The following is a 21,335-nucleotide window of genomic DNA, read 5'->3' on the forward strand; positions in this document are numbered from 1 at the left end:
CAAATCGTTTGGCTCTTTCCTCTTTAATCTTCCCGGGAATCCTCAGCGAGTGACGTTCTCCGCTAGTGACGCTCTCAGTGGGCGACGTGCAGCGACAAGGAAACCACAACACTGCGTGTTGACATCACCGAATCACAGAGTTTAATTTCATACAAAACAACGCATGAATCAATCAACAAAACTGCAGAGGAACAGAGATATTTATTCAATACCTTGAAACAGGAAAAATAAAGCAAGAAAAAACCCAAGAAAAAAAGCAAAGACGCGTCTTTGGAGATAGCTGCTGGAAAAAAGCAAAATAGTGGCAACTTTCTGGATTTTTAGCGCTTACACAAAATTTTATACTGAGTGGGTGTTTCTTCAATTTAATATATTCAATTAAGGCGTTCCGTTCTTCGACCAATTAGAAACTCTCGTAGGGACTCAGAGAAACTTAAGAACCTCCCTGATTTACGGCAAAGATTGGAGGTCCGTCTGGTTTTTGTCTAAGCAAAAGGGCGGACCACTTAATCTTGGGCCGTGCCAGGTACGGATGTCCCCGGCGCCGAAAGTCCTGAGATAAGATTTCGCAGACACCCTCGGAATCTGACGTCTCTTCCATTATCTCTCCTAAAGTTCTCAAAGAGACTTGCATCTGGTAATTTTCAAGGAAATGTTATCTTTGCAAACCCCAGTTTTTGCTTTTCCACAGTCAGCCCCCCCAAAAGATTGAGTTCTGCCAAAATAATACATGAAATCCACAGGACAAAATAAAGTATAATTCCTGAACCATTTTCTAATAGTAAACAAAACATTTTCATTCAGACAATTTCCATTTGCTTCTAATATCGTCACAGATAATACAGTTTTCAAATACATTCATCATTTAGTAGTTTTAAAATGAGATAATACAATCTTCAGTAAAAACATGGTATTAATACTTAGAAATTAAATGTTCGGGGTTTCAATCTTCTATTTTGCATTAATTATACACCATCGCAGATGCTGGCCTCCGGCAGGTCTCCCCCCAACTGCCTGCAGGAATGCTAATTTTATGGCTCTGTGTTCTGTCCGCACAGCAAGAGGCCCCATTTAGTGATCTGCATTTTGACCCCTGTCTGTCCGGTTCAAAATAAGAGCGTCAAACATACCCTTTTTACACATGCGTAAGATTAACTGTATTAAGTACTAAAATAATCATTTTTTTCAACAATACCAAGAAGGCCTTGTTTAACTATAAACCAGAGGCCGTCTAAGCATCTTTTTCCCCAGCTCTTAGAATGAACTACTTTTGTCTCAATCTGCAATTTCAGGTCCCTATTTGAATCTCTCAGAGAGACATTCACTTCATATATTTCCTCTGCTGTGCGTTCAAGTTGATCTAGCTGAGCGATAATTGTGTGATGTTTGTCTTCCAAGTGCAAAATCTTCTCGATGTAGGTTTCTTCTTTGTGTTTGGACGCTTTGGAATCTTCCATTAATTCTGCCATCTTCATCTCAAGCTTTTGAATATCAGCCCTCAATTCATCATTTTCTTGTCTCAAAGATGACTCTTGGTCTTTCCTTTCAAAATTTTCCAGTCGAATTTTCAATGAATCAACGCCACTTCCAAGTTCTTTATTAAATCTTGACAGATAATTTGACAATTCAGATGCCTGATCCAATCTGATCTCATAGCGTGCATTTTTAGCCGAAAGTTTTTTGTTTATTTTGTCTAAGCTTGAAATCATTGCTACATAGCCTTTTCTTGACATGTTTGCTTCCTCCATCAATTCTGGCAAGTACGTCTGAGAATTTCCTTTTTCTGGTTCTGTGTCTTCAGTCGTTGAATGCGTTTGCTCTGTTCATATGGACATTTTACCGTCCAATTCTGCTCGTGTGCGTAGAAGATTAAGCATTTGGGATCTTTGTGGATTTTCACTCACCTTTCTCTCCATTTTTTCCGGAGATTTAGTTTCTTTCGACTGCTCATTTTCCTGCGTATTCCTGCGTAATGATGCTCCCTCCAACAAAAAAGAATCAAACAAGAAATAAAAATCACTTTTCCAATAAGGGGAAAGGTATCAACGTTGATCCATAATGTCACATCACATTCACTCATTGCATCAGAAGATTTTTGAGTGATTGTATTTTTGGTTTTAGGGATTTATGTCCAAGTGAGAGAAGCACCCTTTGGATGAAGTCAAAGGTGTACTTCAGTTGTTGAGGGTACTCCAAATTCAGAGCATAAATAAGTCCAAAGAGCAAGCACATGGCATGTGGAAGATTTCCAAGGTCATTCATGACAAGACTTCCTTCCAAAATGATGGCAGTACCTGAAGACTCAAGGTGCAGTGAGTCAGGGGAGGCCTGCCTGTCCTCAGGAATGATGGTCAGGATCCCAATGGGGGTGAGAGATGTCTGGGTCTTCGCAGTCCTAACAACAATAGAAGCAACACCACAATTGCATATCAACGTAACACTTCTTCATCACGGCTGCTTCTCCTACAGTTTACAGCTGTCCCACCTATGGCAGTCCACTCATCATCAGCCTTCTATGACAGTACAGCGAGCGCATTTCCCAAGAGTGTCAGTGATAAATAAGTGTTGATGATGTTGGAAGGGAAAGTTCATAACATTTTTACATGTTGCACTTCATCAGCTAAGTGTAATTCATTGTACTTTTTTGTTCTTGATGACATTCGGGTTTCACATGGTGTGACACTAGAGAACTGCAACTGAAACCTTTCGAAAGACAGCAGAGAACCACTAAAAGTGTTCTGATTGGGGATATTTCATCAGTGCATCATGTAAGAAGTACAGTAGCACTGATTCAGGCTGAGTGAAAGAACAGTAATTAAAACTAAAGCTATCAAAGTCACATAAGGAGCAGAATTAAGTGGGACATACTGCGGTGTGGAAGTATAAAAATGTAATAAAGATGACTTACAAAGCATGTCTTGAAGAAGTCTGTGTTCTCATCTCCAAGGATTACAGGAAGGCCACGGAGCACTGCCATTCGCTTCGCAGTAATATCTGAACTCTGAAAAATCATATCAAACACACATTACTCCTGTGGTAAAGAATAATCAATTAACAGCTCTGCATACACAGTGGGGTTGTGCATTTTGTTCCCAACATGATAATAAAATAATGACTTTGTATCTGAGAAACTCACCTCGGGTCTGACTTGTTGCAGATACGTCTGAAGTTTCTGGGCAACACTTCCCCCCTTGCTCTTGAAAATCTCAAAGAAGCGAGGGGTGTATTTGTAAAGTTCTTTGGAAAATTCTGAACCCAGGTTTTTGCTCGACAAGCGACAGAACTTCATCATCCCATGGGATGCTGCAGCTGGCCAGGTGAAGATGGTGAAGTGCAGTACACGAGCTGGTCCACTTGCAGGTCAGCAAGGAGTCCTGTTTGAACCTCTGTCACAGTCACAGCTACCAGAAGGACTAAGGGTTAAAGAAGGAATAGTGTGCCTACAACAGAGTTCCTGGTCCTGCTTCAGAATCCCAGTGAACAATGATGCTGCTCATGACATTGTCTTACCCTCCAAAAGTAAAGTAGGTCAAATCCAAGCAGTAAAAGCAATATATGTGGCACCAACAGAATGAGCAACTTTGTCTGCATGGCAGAGCAAAACATAATATTCCATATGAATAATATATTAGCACTAAAACTGGCATCTGCACTAAAAGCCTGTCTGTCTGACAACCAAACGCATATTCAGATGTAGCATTATGCTTGTGATGTTTTAGAAACTTCTGTATTTATTAAAAGAAACTCTGTTTGTAGAAAGAGTTTTAGTCCTTATGTTAGTTCTGTTAATGTTCTGGGGATGGAAATGAAGCTTCATCCCAAGAGTTGGAATGAAGGTTACAATCTTTATTATATAACCACAGTTATATAACATGAACATTGTTAGATAAGTCAAAACATTCCCATTGGTGTGGGACACTCTACTTTATTATAGATAAAAACTGCAGTCTGGATATTTTTAGCTTGTAGAATTGGTTTAGTATTAAAATGTGACTTTTGGTAATAGGTTCATTAATGCAGCTTAGTGTGGAAGTTAATACATTTACACCACATTCAATTTGTAAAAAATGACGACGCATAAATATATATATATAAAACGTAAGCCCTGCCAAAATGAAGCAGGTCAATGCTGTCACAAGTGCTGCTCCTGAACATTATGAAGGAAGAAAAACATGATTTTTCAAATTGATAATCCAAATTTGAAGTTAGTGGCCAGAAATGTCAGCTTTTTTATTTATTTATTTTTTCAACCAAGCAATTGTGATAATTGCTTAATGATGAAAATAATGGATTTTTAATTCAGGGTTTTACCAAAATTCAAAGACGTTAAAAGAAAGAAATGTTTTAGTGTCGTTACTATGTGGGCCACTTGATGTCAGAGGAGATAAAGCAGTTTTTTTCCCCAACACTTTGCACTTTGTTATAACTCTTTTATAAGTCTCACCCATCCATTATCATCATACACTTATCACTAGAAGGGTCTCAAGGCTACCTTGGGTTAGAGGTGGGGTCACCCTGGACAGGTCGCCAGTCCATCGCAGGGCAACACAGAGACGGACAGGATAAGCAATTATACACACACACACACACACACACACCAATGACTATTTGGAGCGATAAATTAAACCGACACTTATGAGGCTTTTCCTGCTATTGCAAGAACAATTAAGAAAAATAAACAAACCGTTTTTGTAACTTCAACATCAGACCTGCGTTTTTATACATACAAGTGTATGTTAGGAGAAAAATATTCTTGCCCATAATTTGATAGTTAGAGGGCACAGATCCGCCCCCCTCCTCCTCCTCACCATGGGGCCGATGTCTGAACAACATGGAGGAGGAGAAACAGAGAATCATTACTAGACGAGGGCAGCCAGACTAGTTTCTTTTGCTAAATTATTATATTTAGTTAAATATTACTGTTGAGGGGCACAAACAAGCTTCCTGACACACAGACAAAAAAAAAAACTCAAAAAGGGGCACTAGGAGCATCAAGGGAGCAGGGGCTCAAACCCCCTCCACCCCCCCTCTGCACCTGCCTGTGAGTTACAACCATAAAGTATCATATGATTTGGTGTAGTACACCAAGACAAGGTTTTTCACCCACATGAAAATCTCAATGCGTAGGGGAAGAAAAACTACATTACCTTGAATATATATAATCCAAATAATGAAACATAGAGGTGGCAGAGGGAATGCTTTTTATAATAAACCAAACACAAGGGAAGAACAAGGACTGTAAACTAACCCTGAAAAGAATGCAAAAGTAGAAGAATACACAACATTGAAAACCAAAGTGTGTGACACAACTCAGAGTAATTCTTTGGTTTGAACATAAAAAATAAAAAAAAACTTGCATTCTTTTCTAGGGAGCCTGCGATCAGATGCCTTACAGAAAGGGTGAGGAGCTGCAGTCATCGATTCTAGAGTGAACTTTGAGTAAAACTGTTGCACCTCTGCGTTGAAAGGAGCCAGTAGAAATGGTAAAGTATCTGATCAGGAGGCCCCTGAGGTTTTCAGACACATTTCACAAAGGTCAGGCCCACGTTATTCAAGTTGTCATAACTATAATGTAAATGTAATAATTCATGCCTGGGAGTTAATAACCGTAATTCATTTCAGACTTTTCATCATAGCAGAATAACAAAGTGTTTACAATTTGAAGCTCCTGGATTTGACAGTGAACGTTCAGTGTGAGACTAAAAAGTCAAAGATCTTCATGCTTCGCCCGTTCTTGTTTGTGTTACCGTCCCTCACTAGGCTGCCGTGATTCATACGTTTCTGCCAATGTACAGTAATTATTCATGACAAGTAACACCTACTGCGTGTGGGTGGGAGAAAAGCGAGTCATGTTGACATGTCTCAGCAGGCAAAGCGGCAAATTTTATCTCACAGGAGATCATGTGATTTGAGGCGTTTAGTTTAGTTTGATCTTTTCTGACATATTCAAGAATAAATGCCTGTTAGATATTCAGCTATGCTACCTATAAACAGTAAGAGTTCAGTTTAAAAAAGGATCTGAAAACACACGATTCCATTCATAAAGTCGATGTTAAAATCCAACAGGAAGTTGAGTGACCTTCCTTTCAAATGAAAGTTTTGTTTAATTTTGAAGAGGGACATTTTATTTTTGTTGTATAATTATTATTATTATTTTTTATCCTATTTTGATAATAGTCTGGTGAAAATAAAAATGTACATAAATAAATAAAATAAAGGCATTACTTTGTAAATGTTTAAAGTGTCAGTTTTTACAGGAGACTGGGTTTACTCCTGTTTCCAGAGGGCTGTGTTTCACAAAATTAGGATTCACTAATTTAGGAAAAAGAACGAAGCTGTTCGAAGGTATTTATCTTAGATAGATAAGTAGGTGAATAGTTTTCTCTGCTTTTCTTGTTGCTTTTTGTCTGGTAACAAACTGTTCCTTTGATTCAGTGTGTTGAATCAGCTGAACATTTAAAAGTAGACACTTGGAAAAAGACAATGATGTGCACAGATAAATCTTCTTAGATTGAAGGTGGCTTATAATGATGCATTAAGACTTTAGTTAAAAAAAAGCCCAGATGGGCCAGTGACAGTGAACTGTTTGTATTTGCTCGCATCAGCACTTTCATGGCTGTTTTAAGAAAGCTTATGTATAAATCTATTTGTTGTTTAAATGAGTCTAATAATAGAATTATCCTACTTTTGACTAATGCTAAATATAGTGCAGTAAAATACTCATCTGTACTTTGGAGACTTTGGTATGATTGTCTCCTGAGTGGTTAGGAGCCTGTTTTATTTTTACTTTTTTATTCTTTTATTGTATTTGTTTTCTTTTTTATGGAATTTGGACTTTGAGTCTGTAATAAATAATCTATCTATCTATCTATCTATCTATCTATCTATCTATCTATCTATCTATCTATCTATCTATCTATCTATCTATCTATCTATCTATCTATCTATCTATCTATCTATCTATCTATCTATCTATCTATCTATCTATCTATCTATCTATCTATCTATCTATCTATCTATCTATCTATCTATCTATCTATCTATCTATAAATTGCTAGTTTTAAACTAATTATATTGTAAGTTATTTTAAACAAACAAAGTGATAAAAAGACACTCCAGAATCCCCCTGGCTCTTTGTTGGCTCTGGAGCCGGCTAACTGCACAGACTGCAGACTAAGTTTTTGCTTTCTCGTGGTCTGACGTTGTGGATCTCAGTGCAAAGTCTGAAAAAATAAGTTACCATAATTATCATCTGAGTTGAAATGACGATTTGTACAGTATGGGGTTTCTGACCATCCTCAAACAGAAAATCCAAAATGGCTGTCCAGTATGGCTTGTCCATCCGCCTGACGACTGCAGAGTCATCTGAGGACGTCATCAGGAGTGACTTACGCTGGAAGACTCGGATGTAAAGAGGAAAAAAGGAAATAGTGAGAGTACAGTCCCCTTTGGTACTAATGTACTGCTGACCACCTGACCTGATTAGACACACAATCATTCAGTCTCACAAACTGGTTTGTTTGTTAGATAGTCGTAGATCCCAGCCGATTGTTGAGGCGTCCACCTGAGTTTTCTGGACTCTCTGACAAATAAGAGTGGATTGAGTTCAATCAAGCCAGTTTTCCTGTTGGCAACAGCCAACAGGAAAACTGAGTCTGAACTTGGGGTCAACTTAGATTGTCCAAGCTGGAATTCGGTCTTTATGTGTCCGTTCTATTTGATTCTTCCAACTTGGAAACGTCGACTTCAAGATGATTTTGGCTAACAGAGTCCAGATTTTATCTAGAAAGACCAAAAAACTCCAGTTAAATTCCTAAAGCGGATGTTACGATAGAGGGCTAGTCATCAGGTAATCCTGGCATCTGGACGACATTCTGGGTTAACAAAACCAGTCCGTTTTTACAGCTACAATTTGGCTATTTTATTTTGAAACACCACAACCGGAACAAGGCGATAACACCTCTACCTTGTTGGTGTTTTCGTTTTCCTCCCCTGAGCGAGTGACAGGCGAAACAGGAGGAGGGAGCAGAAGTTTTCCTTAGCTTCGCCTGCTCGTTCTCATCATGGAGGCTCGGGGACATTTCTCCCGTGAGGAAATCAACAGCACGGTGTGGGAAGTCCCGGAGAAATACACGCGGCTGAAGCAGATAGGAACTGGGGCGTACGGTGCAGTGTGGTGAGTGGCTTGTGGGGGCGTGTGTGTGTGTGTGTGTGTGTGTGGAGCTGTGGACTCGGTGTATACACAATGTTCAGTTTCTGGCGATGCCTACAGCAGCTGCAAGCAGCGTGTGGTGGGCCTGGCGTGATATCCTGTACAACACTGATGTCTGTCTGCCCTGACGACACAACCAAAACACTTACGTAGGAAGATGAAAGCTTCTACCACTTCCTATCAAAAAGAAAGAAAAATAAAAATCACTTTCTGACACATAAACACCTGCCTTTCAGGTCAAAATGTGTTTTAATGCACAGTGTGGATAATATATGGATTAAAGATGGATTGCATTAATGTGCAGGTATCTTATGTTGCTACATTATGAAACCATTAAGTCATGCAGATGAGAAAAGTATGTTGAGGCGAATATGGTGACTGCACTGGATTCATGCAGCATTCCTCATGCACACTATTGATTTTGATGCTAATGTACTCTATTACTTTGCATTTATATCCTAAAAGGCTTGAAAGATTTGACAATGTAATGGATTATATTATATACAGGCAGGAGTCAGTACAACCATGAGTAAAGATATTGCTGTTTGTAATGTTTATTATCGTGTGTAATGTAACTTGAAACAAAAATCCAAAACATAGTAGCTTTTTTATGAAAAAAGAGCAACAGTTATTCCTACTGCTGTTAAAATGGTGCAACATACAGGTTATTACAGTTATATTAATGTTATCAGCTATTTCTATTTGACCTGAGCAAACTGACTGCTAAGTTTAGTAGCAGCTTTAAAGCTTTTTATTGTGCAAAATAGTATCATTTTTTTGCCAATTGAACCATTATTATTAATACCATTATTAATTAACCTATGTTTTTTGTTTGTTTGTTTTTTTAATAATGAGGGTCCATCTGAAAACACGGTATGAGTTTATGGAGTTCATAAGTTTCTTACTTCTTCCTACTCCTTTCCGAGCACGTTAAGATTATTGTGGTACAAAAAAATATGTGTCTTTTGCATTGCCTGTTCATGTCTGTTATTTTATACTGCTGTCATGTTCAAAATAAATAAATAAAATAAAATTCAAAATAAATAAATTATAACGTAACACAGGTATTGCAAGCTAATAGTATTTGGTGTCAGCCATAAATATTTAAATGTTAAAAATTGTCATGGGACTAACAGTTTTCCAGTTGGCGTCATGATATTTAGGTAATATAAGTGAATGCATGAGAAATGTGTCTCATTGTGCCCTACAGAACCCCATGCATCAGAAATATTTACTTGCCACTTAATTTATTAATATAAAAAGCCAAGGCAAGTTTATTTGCATAGCACATTTCAGAAACGAGGCAAATCAGAGATGAAAACGTAAAACAAACATAAGATTTACTCAGTTGTCATTGTTAAAATAATCATCATAAGACATAAGACTAAAATGAAACCACATTCCAGTCATAATTAATCAGTAGTTTATCTAAATTAGATCCACTTCAAAAAATATGTTGACTTTCTTTCAGAAAAAAAAAACTGTTTTTGAAGTTATGTCTTTTTTCCAATTGGCTTCCTCAGAAAAAACATATAATGCAGTTCTAGTCAGCTGTGTGTCAAATTACAGCCAAATGGTTTATATTTATGTTGTGATCCTTTAGCTGCTGTGTAGACAGAGGAGCTTTACAGGTGAAAAAACAATTCATCAGGCTGCTAAACAGAACAAAGTGGAAGTTAAAAAGGGCTGAATTTGAATACAAACAACATGTCATGAACTCTGCCGCCATTACCTCTAATTTCCCCAAACAGCACATCTTGTCTAAACTCTCATTATGGAAACAGTAAAGCAGAGAGATCGTAGAGATGGTACACTTCATTAAATGAGCAGTTTAAGGTACTGTACTTCCTGCAGACGTACGGTGACATGCATTAGCTGCGGCGCACGTACTGTAAGCGACTGTAAAATCCTGTTTGTGGTTTTTTGAACCGGTGCGTCAGGGCTGAAAACAGCACAAGCGATTTGTGTGGTGTGTGTTAGTGCATGCGGCTCCAAATAGTCTAACAAGCCTCTCCTCCCACATATTGGTGCTCTGCAGATCACTGCAAGCGTGCACATCAAAAGTTGCCAAACATTTCCACGCTGAGCCTCAAGAAAAAAACCAGCAGACCACCAGCCATTCTTTGTACCTAGATGCTAATCCTGTCGAAGGGCAAAACCTCAAGGCTACTCATCCTTTCATTCCCCCCCCTGCTCTGGCTTCCCACGGACGCCTTCGTAGTGAAACCCGCGCGGGCTTAGCACCGAGCTAATGATGCGTTGTTGCTGATGTTTCGTCTCCTTCCTCCCACAGCTCGGCAATAAACGACAAGAGTAAAGAGAAAGTGGCCATAAAGAAGCTCCACAGGCCCTTCCAGTCGGAGATCTTTGCCAAGAGGGCGTACAGGGAGCTCCGGCTGCTCAAACACATGAAGCACGAGAATGTGAGGAGATGATATTACAACAGACTACAAATGTGTTTTTGTGTGGGTGTGTGTGTGTGCGTGTGTGTGTGTAGTTTCTCAAAATGAAAGTCTTCCAGTAAATAAATCACTTGCTTCATCCAGCTCTCATTCCATGCAGGTGATAGGACTCCAGAATGTGTTTACACCTGCCTGCAGCTTGGATGATTTCCAGGACTTGTGAGTACTTTTTACCGCACTGACATCGACTTGCAACATATGAGGAGCTTGGGACACACCTGAGGCTCTGGGAACAGGCAGCTGTTGTCGGTTATGAGAAGCAGGAAGCAGGTTTTCTCTTTGTCCCAGGAATTATTGCCATAAACTGCAGTATTGTTGTCTGGAGAGCGTTTTCAGGTAATATAATCGTAATGTCATAATAATGCAAGAACACATTCTCAAAGATGAATAAACTTTAAAGTTCAAAATGAACATTTAACACTGGAACTGGAGGATGTGTTAAATATCCAAAGTACATAAACGAAACAACAAATAAAATTAAGTCTGAAGTCTCTGTAAACAAAATTGTCCTTCTAAAAAGGGGCCAGTTGAGCCCAAAGCACCAGACTGAAGACTTTTATCATACAGTTTTTGGTAAAAAGAGAGAAAAGAAAAAAAACGGTAAATCACGCAAAAGGAAATTACTGAGCTTGCTTAAATTTATTATGTGATTAATTTATTTATTGCTTGCTGTGACAGGCCTAGGCAGGACTTTACCAAATTACTTTCATTGACCTGCTGCAACATATTTCTGTAGTAGTTGAAATATGTTGCAAGCTGGAGTAGCTTGTAAAATGTACTCTGGGTTTTGCTTTCCAGGGAAGGCATGTTCATGTGGATGGAAGTGTGTTCTTAAAATGATTCCTTCATCGTAAATTTAACTGTCGCTAAATTAATTCCCTTAGAGGCACACAATAAAGGAACGAGACAAATAGAAAAGGGTTGATTTTAACTTCTGCATTTTGATTCAGCGCCCCGTACTCTGATGCAAATAAAAATAGCCTAGAGCGACCAAAAATATTCAGAGATCAATTAAGTAATAAACCTTTTTGTAAAGTTTAGATTTATGGCCTTGTCTGAACTGAACGGGCCAGAATTATTTGCCTGATGGTTGGGCCGGGCGTGGACTTCTGTGGCGAGTTTCTTAAGCCTACAATACATTCAGCACAGAGAAAACCAGACGAGAATACACAATATAAAGTCGTGGTAATCTGCTTATTATAGTGTAAATAGAGGAGTACATAGTTTAATCTGTTAAGAAAATAAAGAAAGTAAGTAGGGTGCAGAAATTAATCAGACTGTAACAAGCACAGCACACTGCATGCACACACAGGTCCACCCTACTGCACGCTTATCAATCACACATCCCCGACGGTTTGACCTTGACTCACCTCATGGTTACAACAAGCGACAAGATGGAGCTGGGAGACGCTAAACAAAAGCTAACAAAGGGAGAAGCTACACTGCTTATGAAAACAGTAAAATCTTAATTAAAGTATCACGTCGAACCTATAATTAAAGTGAATTGAATCGAGTTGGGCTCAGACACAATGCCTGTGGGCTCAGGCCCGGTTAGGTTGGATTTTTTTAAAGCTTGATCTAAACTCTACTTGAGTGCAATTTATTCCCAATATAAATCTAGCTGTTCTGAAGTCCTCAGATGTTTGTTTTGCTTCGTCTCCACTGAGCGGTACTGCGTGGGTCGGTGCGCTGTTTTATGGTATTAGGGAGAATGTTTCCACTGCCAATTGGACTCTCAGTAGGCAGATGGGGTTAAACCCAAACGCCCAACATGGCTTACTAGTGTGTTGACAAACACATGATGCCTGGCTTGTCTCAAAAAGTGATGTCTTTCTATCTCCCATCACTGATCGGTGTTGTCTGATGGCCGTAGCTCCGCCTTAACTGTATCTTTGTTCTATGGACCTACGACTGAAGGGGGTCCAGGAATGCTGCGGTTGTATGTCCCGCTTTTACAATGGAAACAGACTAATTGGTGTACCACACTGACATGCGCTATACCACTCAGTGGAAACGAGGCATTTGAAAACCGAGGTGGACCATGGTAACTTTGGAAGAACTGTAGAGCTCCACAGCTCAGGTGGAAGGATCTGTCAAAGGCTACTACGGTATTATGACTAATAGCCAACTATTTGTTGTGCAATTCAAGAATATGACCTTTATGGAAAAGTGGCAGCATGGTCAGATAAGACAAAACAGAACTTATTGTTAATGCAAGGCACTAACAATAAGACTGGAAAGCTGCTGAGACTTAATTGTAGAACCGATGGAGCTAAATCAAGGCTAGCCTGGGAAGAAAACCCACTAACAGCCACAAAGGGCTTAATGGTGAGGTGGCGGTTCACCTTGTAGCTCAACAACAATCCTAATCATACAGCCGCAGCTACAATGGAGTGGTTTAAGCCCAGTCAAAGTTTAGACCTAAATCCAACTTAGAAAATAAAGCAAAACTTGTTGTCACAGATGTTCTCTGTCCAGTTTTAGAGATCTTGAACCTTTTTGCAAATAGGAATTGGCAAACACTTCAGGTGTGCAAAGCAACTGTAACTGCAGCAAAAGTTGTCTTTACAAAGCATTGACTCATAAACAGACACCTTTACTGAACAGCTGTATTCACAGTTTAATTACACAAAGGCAGATATTAATGATGAAGTTCAAGCCTTATAAATGGGACTGAATAGAAAAGCATGCTAACACTTCTTTAAGGAGTTTTTCAGGAGTATCTTCCAATGGAGGTTGAATCTCATTCAGATCCACTTCAATGTACACAAGCCTCCTCTAAGCTAAAGCATAGCGCTGCAGCTTTAGCAGGGTGGGGAATTTAGCAGAGCATTCACACCTTCCCACCTCTCTGCATCCTTCCCCTTTTACATCTCCACATCTTTTCCCCAGCTACCTGGTGATGCCTTACATGTACACTGACCTGTCAAAGGTGAGGGGTCAGCTCTCTGAAGACAAAGTCCAGTTCCTCGTCTACCAGATGCTCTGTGGACTGAGGGTGAGGCTTTTCCCAAAATGTTAAGGATGTGATTTTTACTTATTTTAAAAAAAAAACCAAACACATAAAAACAGCTTGAGGTTTAGATAAACAAATAAAGAAATGTAACTTTGGTTCTGCTTCTCCTTCTGCAGTACATTCACAAGGCAGGAATCATCCACAGGGTAAGCAGCTGACACAACTTTCATTGAGTATTACAAAGAAATGTAAACTCTGCCTCCACTTTGCCGTTTTTTATTTTAATAAATAATAAATAACGAGTCAGCAAAAAAATCTGCCCCAACTGGTAAGATGAGTCGAATCCCTCTGATGTTCGACTGCATGTCTAGAGTTGTTAGGCCACACCCAGGGTCTGTAGGTTAGCCTTATGTTGTTCTTTACTGCTTCGGTCAGTTCATTATTTTCTCCATCTAAAAGCACTGAAGGGCACGCAAAGCGCTCATGGCTCTGAGGATCACAGAGGGATGTTTAAGAAGGCATCAGGGAGAAACCACAAGACTGTCCCTAATGGAGGCTGATTATCGGAATAAGAGTCTATTAATTAATTCGTCTGTAGAAAACTATCTGGGTTTCAAGAGGCAGATGTAAAGTCATTAATTCTGCTTCTGAAGCCACTCAAACCACATTTCATGTGGCATATTTATGCCACATGTTGTTTTTAAAATGTTTCCCAACCAAAAGACATCCTGCTGGTTTGTAGAGTGATTTCACAGTTACAGAGCTTGCCTTCAGATTTCCCAGTTTCATTACTGTCTGTGTTTTAGAGAAGTGTGTTCTCATCTTTCGTCATATCTCGATTTCCACAACATTTGACATAAATTGAAAGTGTTTGTGGTTTTTTTTGTTGCTGACAGAATTTTCTTTTAGCATTTTAAACAAACCCAAAACCAGCATCCCCTAAAATTACTGGCAGTCCTGGTAAAGTGTAAAGTACTACTGTTGCCTTTTTGTTATCTTGAGCCAGTATTCCCATTCTCCTCTGATATCAACAAGACATATTTATCTATACAGCTGCTGTTCACTGGATATTTTCCCTTTTCTGACCTTTCTATGCAAACCTGAGTTATGGTTGTTCATAAAAGTCCCTGTAGATCTGCAGTCTCTGAGCAGGGAGGATTTCCAGTAGCAGTCAGTCTTGCACCAAATCTAAAGAAGCCTCTGACTGAAGACATAAGAGTTGAGAATGTGATCCTTGCCCAATATGACGGATGGAAGAGCCGTCCTTATTCTCTGCTCGTTGGTCCTGATCTGTTCGTTTCAACTCCTCTGGGATTTGGGAACGTAGATCTATTGTTACTAGAGTGTTGGGAATGCCCATCTATTCCAGGTTGTAAATATAATAAATAATAAAAAAATTGAACAGCTTGTTGCCATGTTTATGGATCATAAAAGATATCCAAAAGTAAAAAAAAAAAGTATGAGCAAAAATTGTTCCAGCTGCACGGCTTTCAAAACCAGAGGGAATAATTTTCCAAACATTCAATGTCTCAACCAAAAGAAATGATTAACAAAAGTCCACAAAAACAATAAATCAGAACTAAAGTAGCAGAGCTACTTCAGCATGCCTTGAGCAGCGCAACTCTAGAAACGGAATATGAATAGAATTTGCCTGCAGTAATTGAAAGACGGGAACATACTGGATCCGCTACGCATGCAAAAAGGTTCTTGCAGTGGGCCGAAATGAGCAGTTTGTGCAACATGAGAACAGCTGTGATCCTTCATCTCTTCCATCTCTACGTAGTTTTTTTTAATTCTGTAGTAAGCTGTGTTCATGCACCTAACAGATCGTGTCTGGTTGGTGGTGTGGGGATTTGTTTGGTTTCTCTGTGTTTGAAGTGCAACCCTGCTACTCCTCTGCTAAGACCCAAACCTGTTCGGGTGTCACCAACACATTATGTCGCAGTATCAAAATGCTTCGTAGTATTTCGTGTTTTGGCTTGCGGTTGAATCGCTCGATGAGGCTTGTGTTAAAGGAGAAAAACAATCGTTACATGACGCGTTGAAACAAACAGCTGAGCCTCGTCATCTCCACGGGAACTGAGACGTTAAAGCTCCTTTTGCTGAGTGAGGGAGTCCAGTCACTGTGATTTCTTGTTAATTACTGTGTGACCCGCTTAGCCATCACTCATCTGATTTCATTTTGCAGGATCTTAAGCCTGGAAACCTGGCTGTTAACCAAGACTGCGAACTGAAGGTACAAGATTTATAATATGACTTTTTCAAAAGTATTCATTCAAATCCTGAAGTCCTTTAGATTTAGGATTTAATGTTACAGACCAACACAAAGTAGCACAAATGGAAGGAGAGGGACATATTGTGTAGAACATGCTTGCAAATAAGAATCTGTAATCTGGGTTGTGTTTGTATTCAGACCCTAATATGATATTACGGGTGTTGTTTATCATTTATTCTGAAAAATGTATTTTCGCTGCAAGAATTTGGATTTATCGTTATCATAATAGATTTCAGTTATGGATGTTGACTTACTGACTGTGATCGGAGCATTATTTTTGCTAGTGTCTCCACTTTTTCTTCCGCGAGAGCATCAATAAATATCAGTAAATTTGAAAATATGGTTAAATGCAGTCACTTTGTGAAGTTTAGTGATATAAATCACACGTTTGTAAGCAAGTGGCATCCTGAAGAAGCTTATTTCAGATGACAATGTGTTTCAAGAACGATATTTGTGTTTGTGACGCTATGAATGCTGTGACATGCAGTTACCCTACAGCGAAACTATTTATTGTCTAAAAATACAAATAATAAATATTTCTTTTAAATCAAAATAGTTCCTCAAAATATTGCAATAAAATTCTATGTCCATATCGCCCGCCCTAACTCTGATACCCTGAAAGAAAATCCCAAACAAAACAAAAAATTGAGATAAAGCTGAGAAAGTGCAATAAAATGACATTTCAATAGGGAATCTGAAACTAAAATATTGCTCTTACCACTCTAGTGTCGATCCAATACTAATACCAATGTTATCAGTGTTATCAGTGTTTTAGACAGATCCGCCCACCTTTATTATTTACCTTCCGTTACACAAATACTTTGTGTTGTGTGTCGCATTAAATCCCAATAAAATATGTCAAAATTAATAGGAAGTGACAAAATGTGAAATTTCAAGGGTTGTGACTTCCTTTGTAGATGCCCAGTTTTAGTTTAGGTTTAAAAATGCATAACATTTATATATATAACTCTTGTTTTATAACGCTAAACATGTACAGTATGTTTCCATGTAAGATATTTAGAAGCAGGTTGTGCTCGTTGCGTCCAGACATGGCGTGCTCCTGGTGCAGATTGTTACCAGTTTCTCTGGTGTCCGGTACAGATCCTGGACTTTGGGCTGGCTCGCAGTGCTGATGCGGAGATGACGGGCTACGTGGTGACCCGTTGGTACCGGGCACCTGAGGTCATTCTGAACTGGATGCACTACACCCAGACTGGCAAGACATCTGTAGCTGTTACATATTATTAATGTACTCCTGTTCTCGCCTTACCGTTCTGTAACTCTGAACCTTTGCTCGTCACGTGCAAACTTCCTGTTTTACATGAAGCTCATGTTTTTGCTTTGTCTTTGCTTTCCAGAGCCAGCAAGTTCCTAATCTGGAATATTAGTTCTTAAAATGCATTTTTATGATTGGGTTACATTTAGAAACATCTTCCTTGATCTTCCTTTTTTGATTTATTTTCTTACTGTTAGCCTGATTGAACTGCCCCGACGGTCTGTCATTGTGATGGGTCTGTCTCTCTAGGATATGATTTTAAATTTAGAAGCAAGTTGTTCAAAACACACTGCGGCACACAGAGAGCAGCTTTTTTGGGATTGTGTTGCTCACCAGATGTTCTGTGGCAGGCCGTTTTAACATAAATTCTGTTTTACCGCCCTTACATTCCAGATATCTCAAATTGTTTTATGATTAGACGTTTAAGTAATTTAAGATATCTCTACTTATGTTTTGACTAGACAAAATACCTATTTGAGATATCTCTAATTATGTTAATACAGCCTCCCGTAGCTGTTCCCCATTTATCTGTTGTGAATAAAGACTGAGTGGTGCCATGTAAATGCCACCTTCCTCATTTTTATTCCACCTTGCTGTAGATATGACATATTCTGCTTTGGTTGTTACTGATGTTTCTTTCTCTTTCCCTCCTTCTTTTAGTGGATATTTGGTCTGTGGGTTGCATCATGGCTGAAATGATCAACGGAAAAACCCTCTTTAAAGGAAAAGACTGTATCCTTTAATGTTTGTCATCTTTTAATCTGTTTTTATTATTATGACTTTATGACTGTGTGGTAATTAAAGAGGTTGATAGCATCTATCACAAGCAGGAACGTGTCAATTTGATGAGAACAGTAAATCGGGCACTAAGTGGATCACACGGTACTATTACCACAAACTACGTATTTGAGCAACATGTTTCCTGACTTGGTATCGTGTTTTTACTTTAGATTTATCTACTACTTCCTATGTACTTTACAGATTTATGGAGCCTATTAGAAATTTAAATTGGCTCTTTCCTGTTTTTAATTAATCTGTCATGTTTTTTTTTTTTAAACCACATTCCCAGAGCTTGTTTTGCAGCCATCAATGATTAGCACCAGGATTTTTGACCGTAACCCTTTAATAACCAGACATGGACCAGCTATCCCAGATCATGAAAGTGTGTGGCGTGCCTGGACAAGAGTTTATACAGAAGCTTGAAAGTCCAGAGGTAAGACTTGATGTAGTGTCAATATGTTGATGTAGCTAATAAAAGTCAGTCATGATTTAACTCAGAAATCTTTATTTCATATTTTCTTTCCTAATTAAGGCTGCCAAACTAATCGTTTTCATGTTGGCAAAGAAAAAGGACCATCTGCTGTCATCATGATCAGCAGCCAGAGCTTAGCAGATCTTGATCGTATCATGCTAAGATGTCATTCTAAAAAAAATAGTATATGTTAACCTTATATGTATAGCTTTAACCTTGTCTGGATTAAAGAATATCCACAATAAATGTGCTTATTTTGAATTTCCTTGATTATCACCTTTTAAAAGAAACATTTATGTTTATAGTCCCTCAAGCTAAAGGTTGTTTTTCGACATTATTATACTATTTATTAATTTCACCATGAAAAACGAATGTTCAAATGAATCACTGAAACCCCAAATTAATGTTATTTAAAGTAAAATATCAACATGTCTGTTACTTGACTTCTGTTGTTGATTTGTTCTTTGCAACAGGCCAGAAGTTACATTAAGGGCCTCCCTCGCCATCCTAGAAAAGACTTCTCAACATTGTTTCCCAGAGCCAGTGAACAGGGTGAGTTCAAATGTATCATTGTCTGACACAGTTTATTTAATTATCTATTTTTAACTTCATATGAAGATGGTTCAAAGGGCATATTTAAAACAGCAGACTCCAGTTTTTCACTTGGTTATTTTGAAAAGAAATTATGATTTTTGTTTCCTTTTGGCTCTGAAATATGAGCACTTCCTCATCTTCTGTACTACACAACTGTAGTGGGTCTCATCTCAGGGGGGGAAATGAGTCTGTCTACAGGAATGAGGTGGAGCGACTGACAGCGTGATGCACAGACAACCTGATCCTGAACACAGCCAAGAACAAGGAGCTCATGGATTTTAGGAGATTTTCAACCATTGTGCTTCTCTGGAGATCAGGTTGATAGAGTGTCAAACTTCAGTTTCCTGGGAGTTCATAACCTGATCTGGGATGTAAACACAGCAGAACTGGCAAAGAAAGTCCAACAGAGACTCTATTTCCTGAGAGTCCTCAGAAAAAAACAATATTTCTCAAAAACTGGTGTCCTTCCATCGATGCTCTATTGAAAGCATCGTCTGCTATTGTCTCTGTGTGGTTCTCCAGCTGCACAGCAGCAGAGAGGAAGACTCTCCAGAGAATCACACAATCTGCCCAGAGGACCATCAGCTGCTCTCTGCTTTCTCTTGAAGATCTCCACAGATCCCACTGCCTCAGGAAACCAGGAAGGTTTTAAAAGACTCCTCACTCCCTGATCACGATTTGTTCCAACTGCTGCCATCTGGCTGCAGAAACAGGAGCATAAAAGCAACGACAAACAGCCTGAAGAGCAGTTTATACCCGGTAGCCATAAGGGCATTAAATGCTACCTAGTATTATTTATCAACCATTTTCATTATAGTTCATGCTATTTTTATTACATGGTTTCTATAATGACAACAAAATTATTGATTGATTGAACGGTAATAGAGATGTTCCATTTTGTATTCTGTAACAGAACTGACATAATTGCTTGTCTGTATTTTTGCGCAATAATAATTTTAGATTAGTTGCATAGTGTGACCTCAACATCACACAGTTTAGTCTTTGTGTGGAGCCTGGCATGTGTCTTTGATGCATTCTTTGCGATTTTTCAGTAGGATGGCTTTAACTTTGATATTTTCCTGTGTTTTTTTTTGTTGTTGTTTGTTTTGTCCATGGCAGGTATTGACCTGCTTGAAAAGATGCTGGTTCTGGATGGAGATGAAAGGCCCACTGCTGAGCTCGCTCTGGAGCACCCGTACTTTGACAATTTACGGGAACCGGAGGACTTTCCTGAGCCTACGCCATACGACGACAGCCATGACAACGCAACCATGTCCCTAGATGAGTGGAAACGTAAGTAGGGAAAAAAACAAAACTAGAAAACACTAGTCTTTAGGAAATAAATGTTATGTATTGTAAATGTAAATGCTATCAAATGAATATGCAGCAAACATCCTAATTTACTTAACTAAAAACAAGGCAAAGTCCAAGATGGAGAGCCATGTTTTTAAAAGTAGCAAACAGAACAACTGCCAGCAGGAAACTTTTCACAACCTGAGCTCAAGGTGAACCTACGACAAGGTCTGTTTTTGAGAAAATTGGCAATTAAATAAATATACCTCAATTCAGCCATGAATTCTTGCTTTCTGTTTTTTTTTGTTTTCTGCATGCTGCTACAATAAAAGCTTTCTTTCAAAATTATTTTATGGCAATTAGGTGTAAATATGGACGCATTTAACATATTTTTTTCTGCAAACAAAAATGTGGTTGTGTAGAAGAAAACCAAACTGCCCTCCCCTTTCTCTCACAGGGTTATGCTACAAGGAGGTGAATAGCTTCGTGCCATTTCCACGGCGGGACTCCAAGAGAAAAAACACTCTTACTATGTCTCCATGATACGACAGACATGACGTAACTCCCCTACAAAGACCACACACAGCCAACGGTGCCCTTGTATATTCCTGACCCAAAATCACACTATTTCTTTTACTTTGGAGGTGTTTTAGATTCAGTGTTGTCAGTGATCTATTTAAATAAAGATTTCCCCAATTTCTTTTGGAATGTGAACTTATTTCTGAAATGTAAATTCTTACATGTCGGTGAATCGTGTTGCAAGTTCATTGGGACAAATTGCTGCAGGATTTCCTGTAAGGTTTAATGTTATACCGTTTCCCAATTAAACAATAAGACAGTATCTGTATATGCTTTTTCCCCCCCCATTCTTGTTGCATTGTGGCATCCTTTATTACAACAATATGGTGTAAATATTTAAGTAAAAATCTTTTTTGAATATGCTTTTAATAAGCCAAGAAGACAAATGCTGGGCATTGAGGCTACTGGATTTCTAGAAGGTAAATGGATATCATGT

At 38.8% G+C, this 21,335-nt stretch overlaps 1 protein-coding gene and 1 long non-coding RNA gene across 4 annotated transcripts; one reads left to right on the top strand and one right to left on the bottom strand.

The window, feature by feature from the left end:
• Window positions 1-859: 859 nt before the first annotated feature.
• LOC111608505 lies at window positions 860-8,047 on the bottom strand. 3 transcript variants are annotated; one of them, XR_002752711.1, is made up of 5 exons: window positions 7,967-8,047; window positions 7,241-7,782; window positions 3,137-3,401; window positions 2,909-3,001; window positions 860-2,395 (listed from the first exon to the last, which is right to left on the bottom strand). It is a non-coding gene; the product is annotated as an uncharacterized LOC111608505 (long non-coding RNA). The 3 variants fall into 3 exon arrangements; XR_002752709.1 differs by lacking the exon at window positions 7,967-8,047 and having other exon boundaries at window positions 7,241-7,874; XR_002752710.1 differs by lacking the exon at window positions 7,967-8,047 and having other exon boundaries at window positions 3,137-3,413; window positions 7,241-7,874.
• On the top strand, window positions 7,975-21,020 carry LOC102223477 (mitogen-activated protein kinase 13-like). Its single transcript, XM_023333089.1, has 12 exons — window positions 7,975-8,176; window positions 10,506-10,635; window positions 10,775-10,833; window positions 13,567-13,672; window positions 13,807-13,836; window positions 15,819-15,866; window positions 17,007-17,121; window positions 17,842-17,913; window positions 18,315-18,394; window positions 18,907-18,985; window positions 20,147-20,320; window positions 20,778-21,020. Exons 1-12 carry the CDS (start codon window positions 8,064-8,066, stop codon window positions 20,861-20,863), a joined length of 1,092 nt encoding a protein of 363 aa, XP_023188857.1. The 5' UTR covers window positions 7,975-8,063; the 3' UTR covers window positions 20,864-21,020.
• The last annotated feature ends 315 nt before the right edge of the window (window positions 21,021-21,335 follow it).

The sequence above is a fragment of the Xiphophorus maculatus genome, chromosome 1, assembly GCF_002775205.1.
Source record: "Xiphophorus maculatus strain JP 163 A chromosome 1, X_maculatus-5.0-male, whole genome shotgun sequence".
Taxonomy (NCBI): domain Eukaryota; kingdom Metazoa; phylum Chordata; class Actinopteri; order Cyprinodontiformes; family Poeciliidae; genus Xiphophorus; species Xiphophorus maculatus.

Coding starts and splice junctions, on each gene's coding strand:
- LOC102223477 (XM_023333089.1), top strand. CDS start 8,064: ATGGAGGCTCGGGGACATTTCTCCCGTGAGGAAATCAACAGCACGGTG. Junction 8,177..10,505: donor GGGGCGTACGGTGCAGTGTG/GTGAGTGGCTTG, acceptor TTCCTCCCACAG/CTCGGCAATAAACGACAAGA. Junction 13,673..13,806: donor AGATGCTCTGTGGACTGAGG/GTGAGGCTTTTC, acceptor CTCCTTCTGCAG/TACATTCACAAGGCAGGAAT.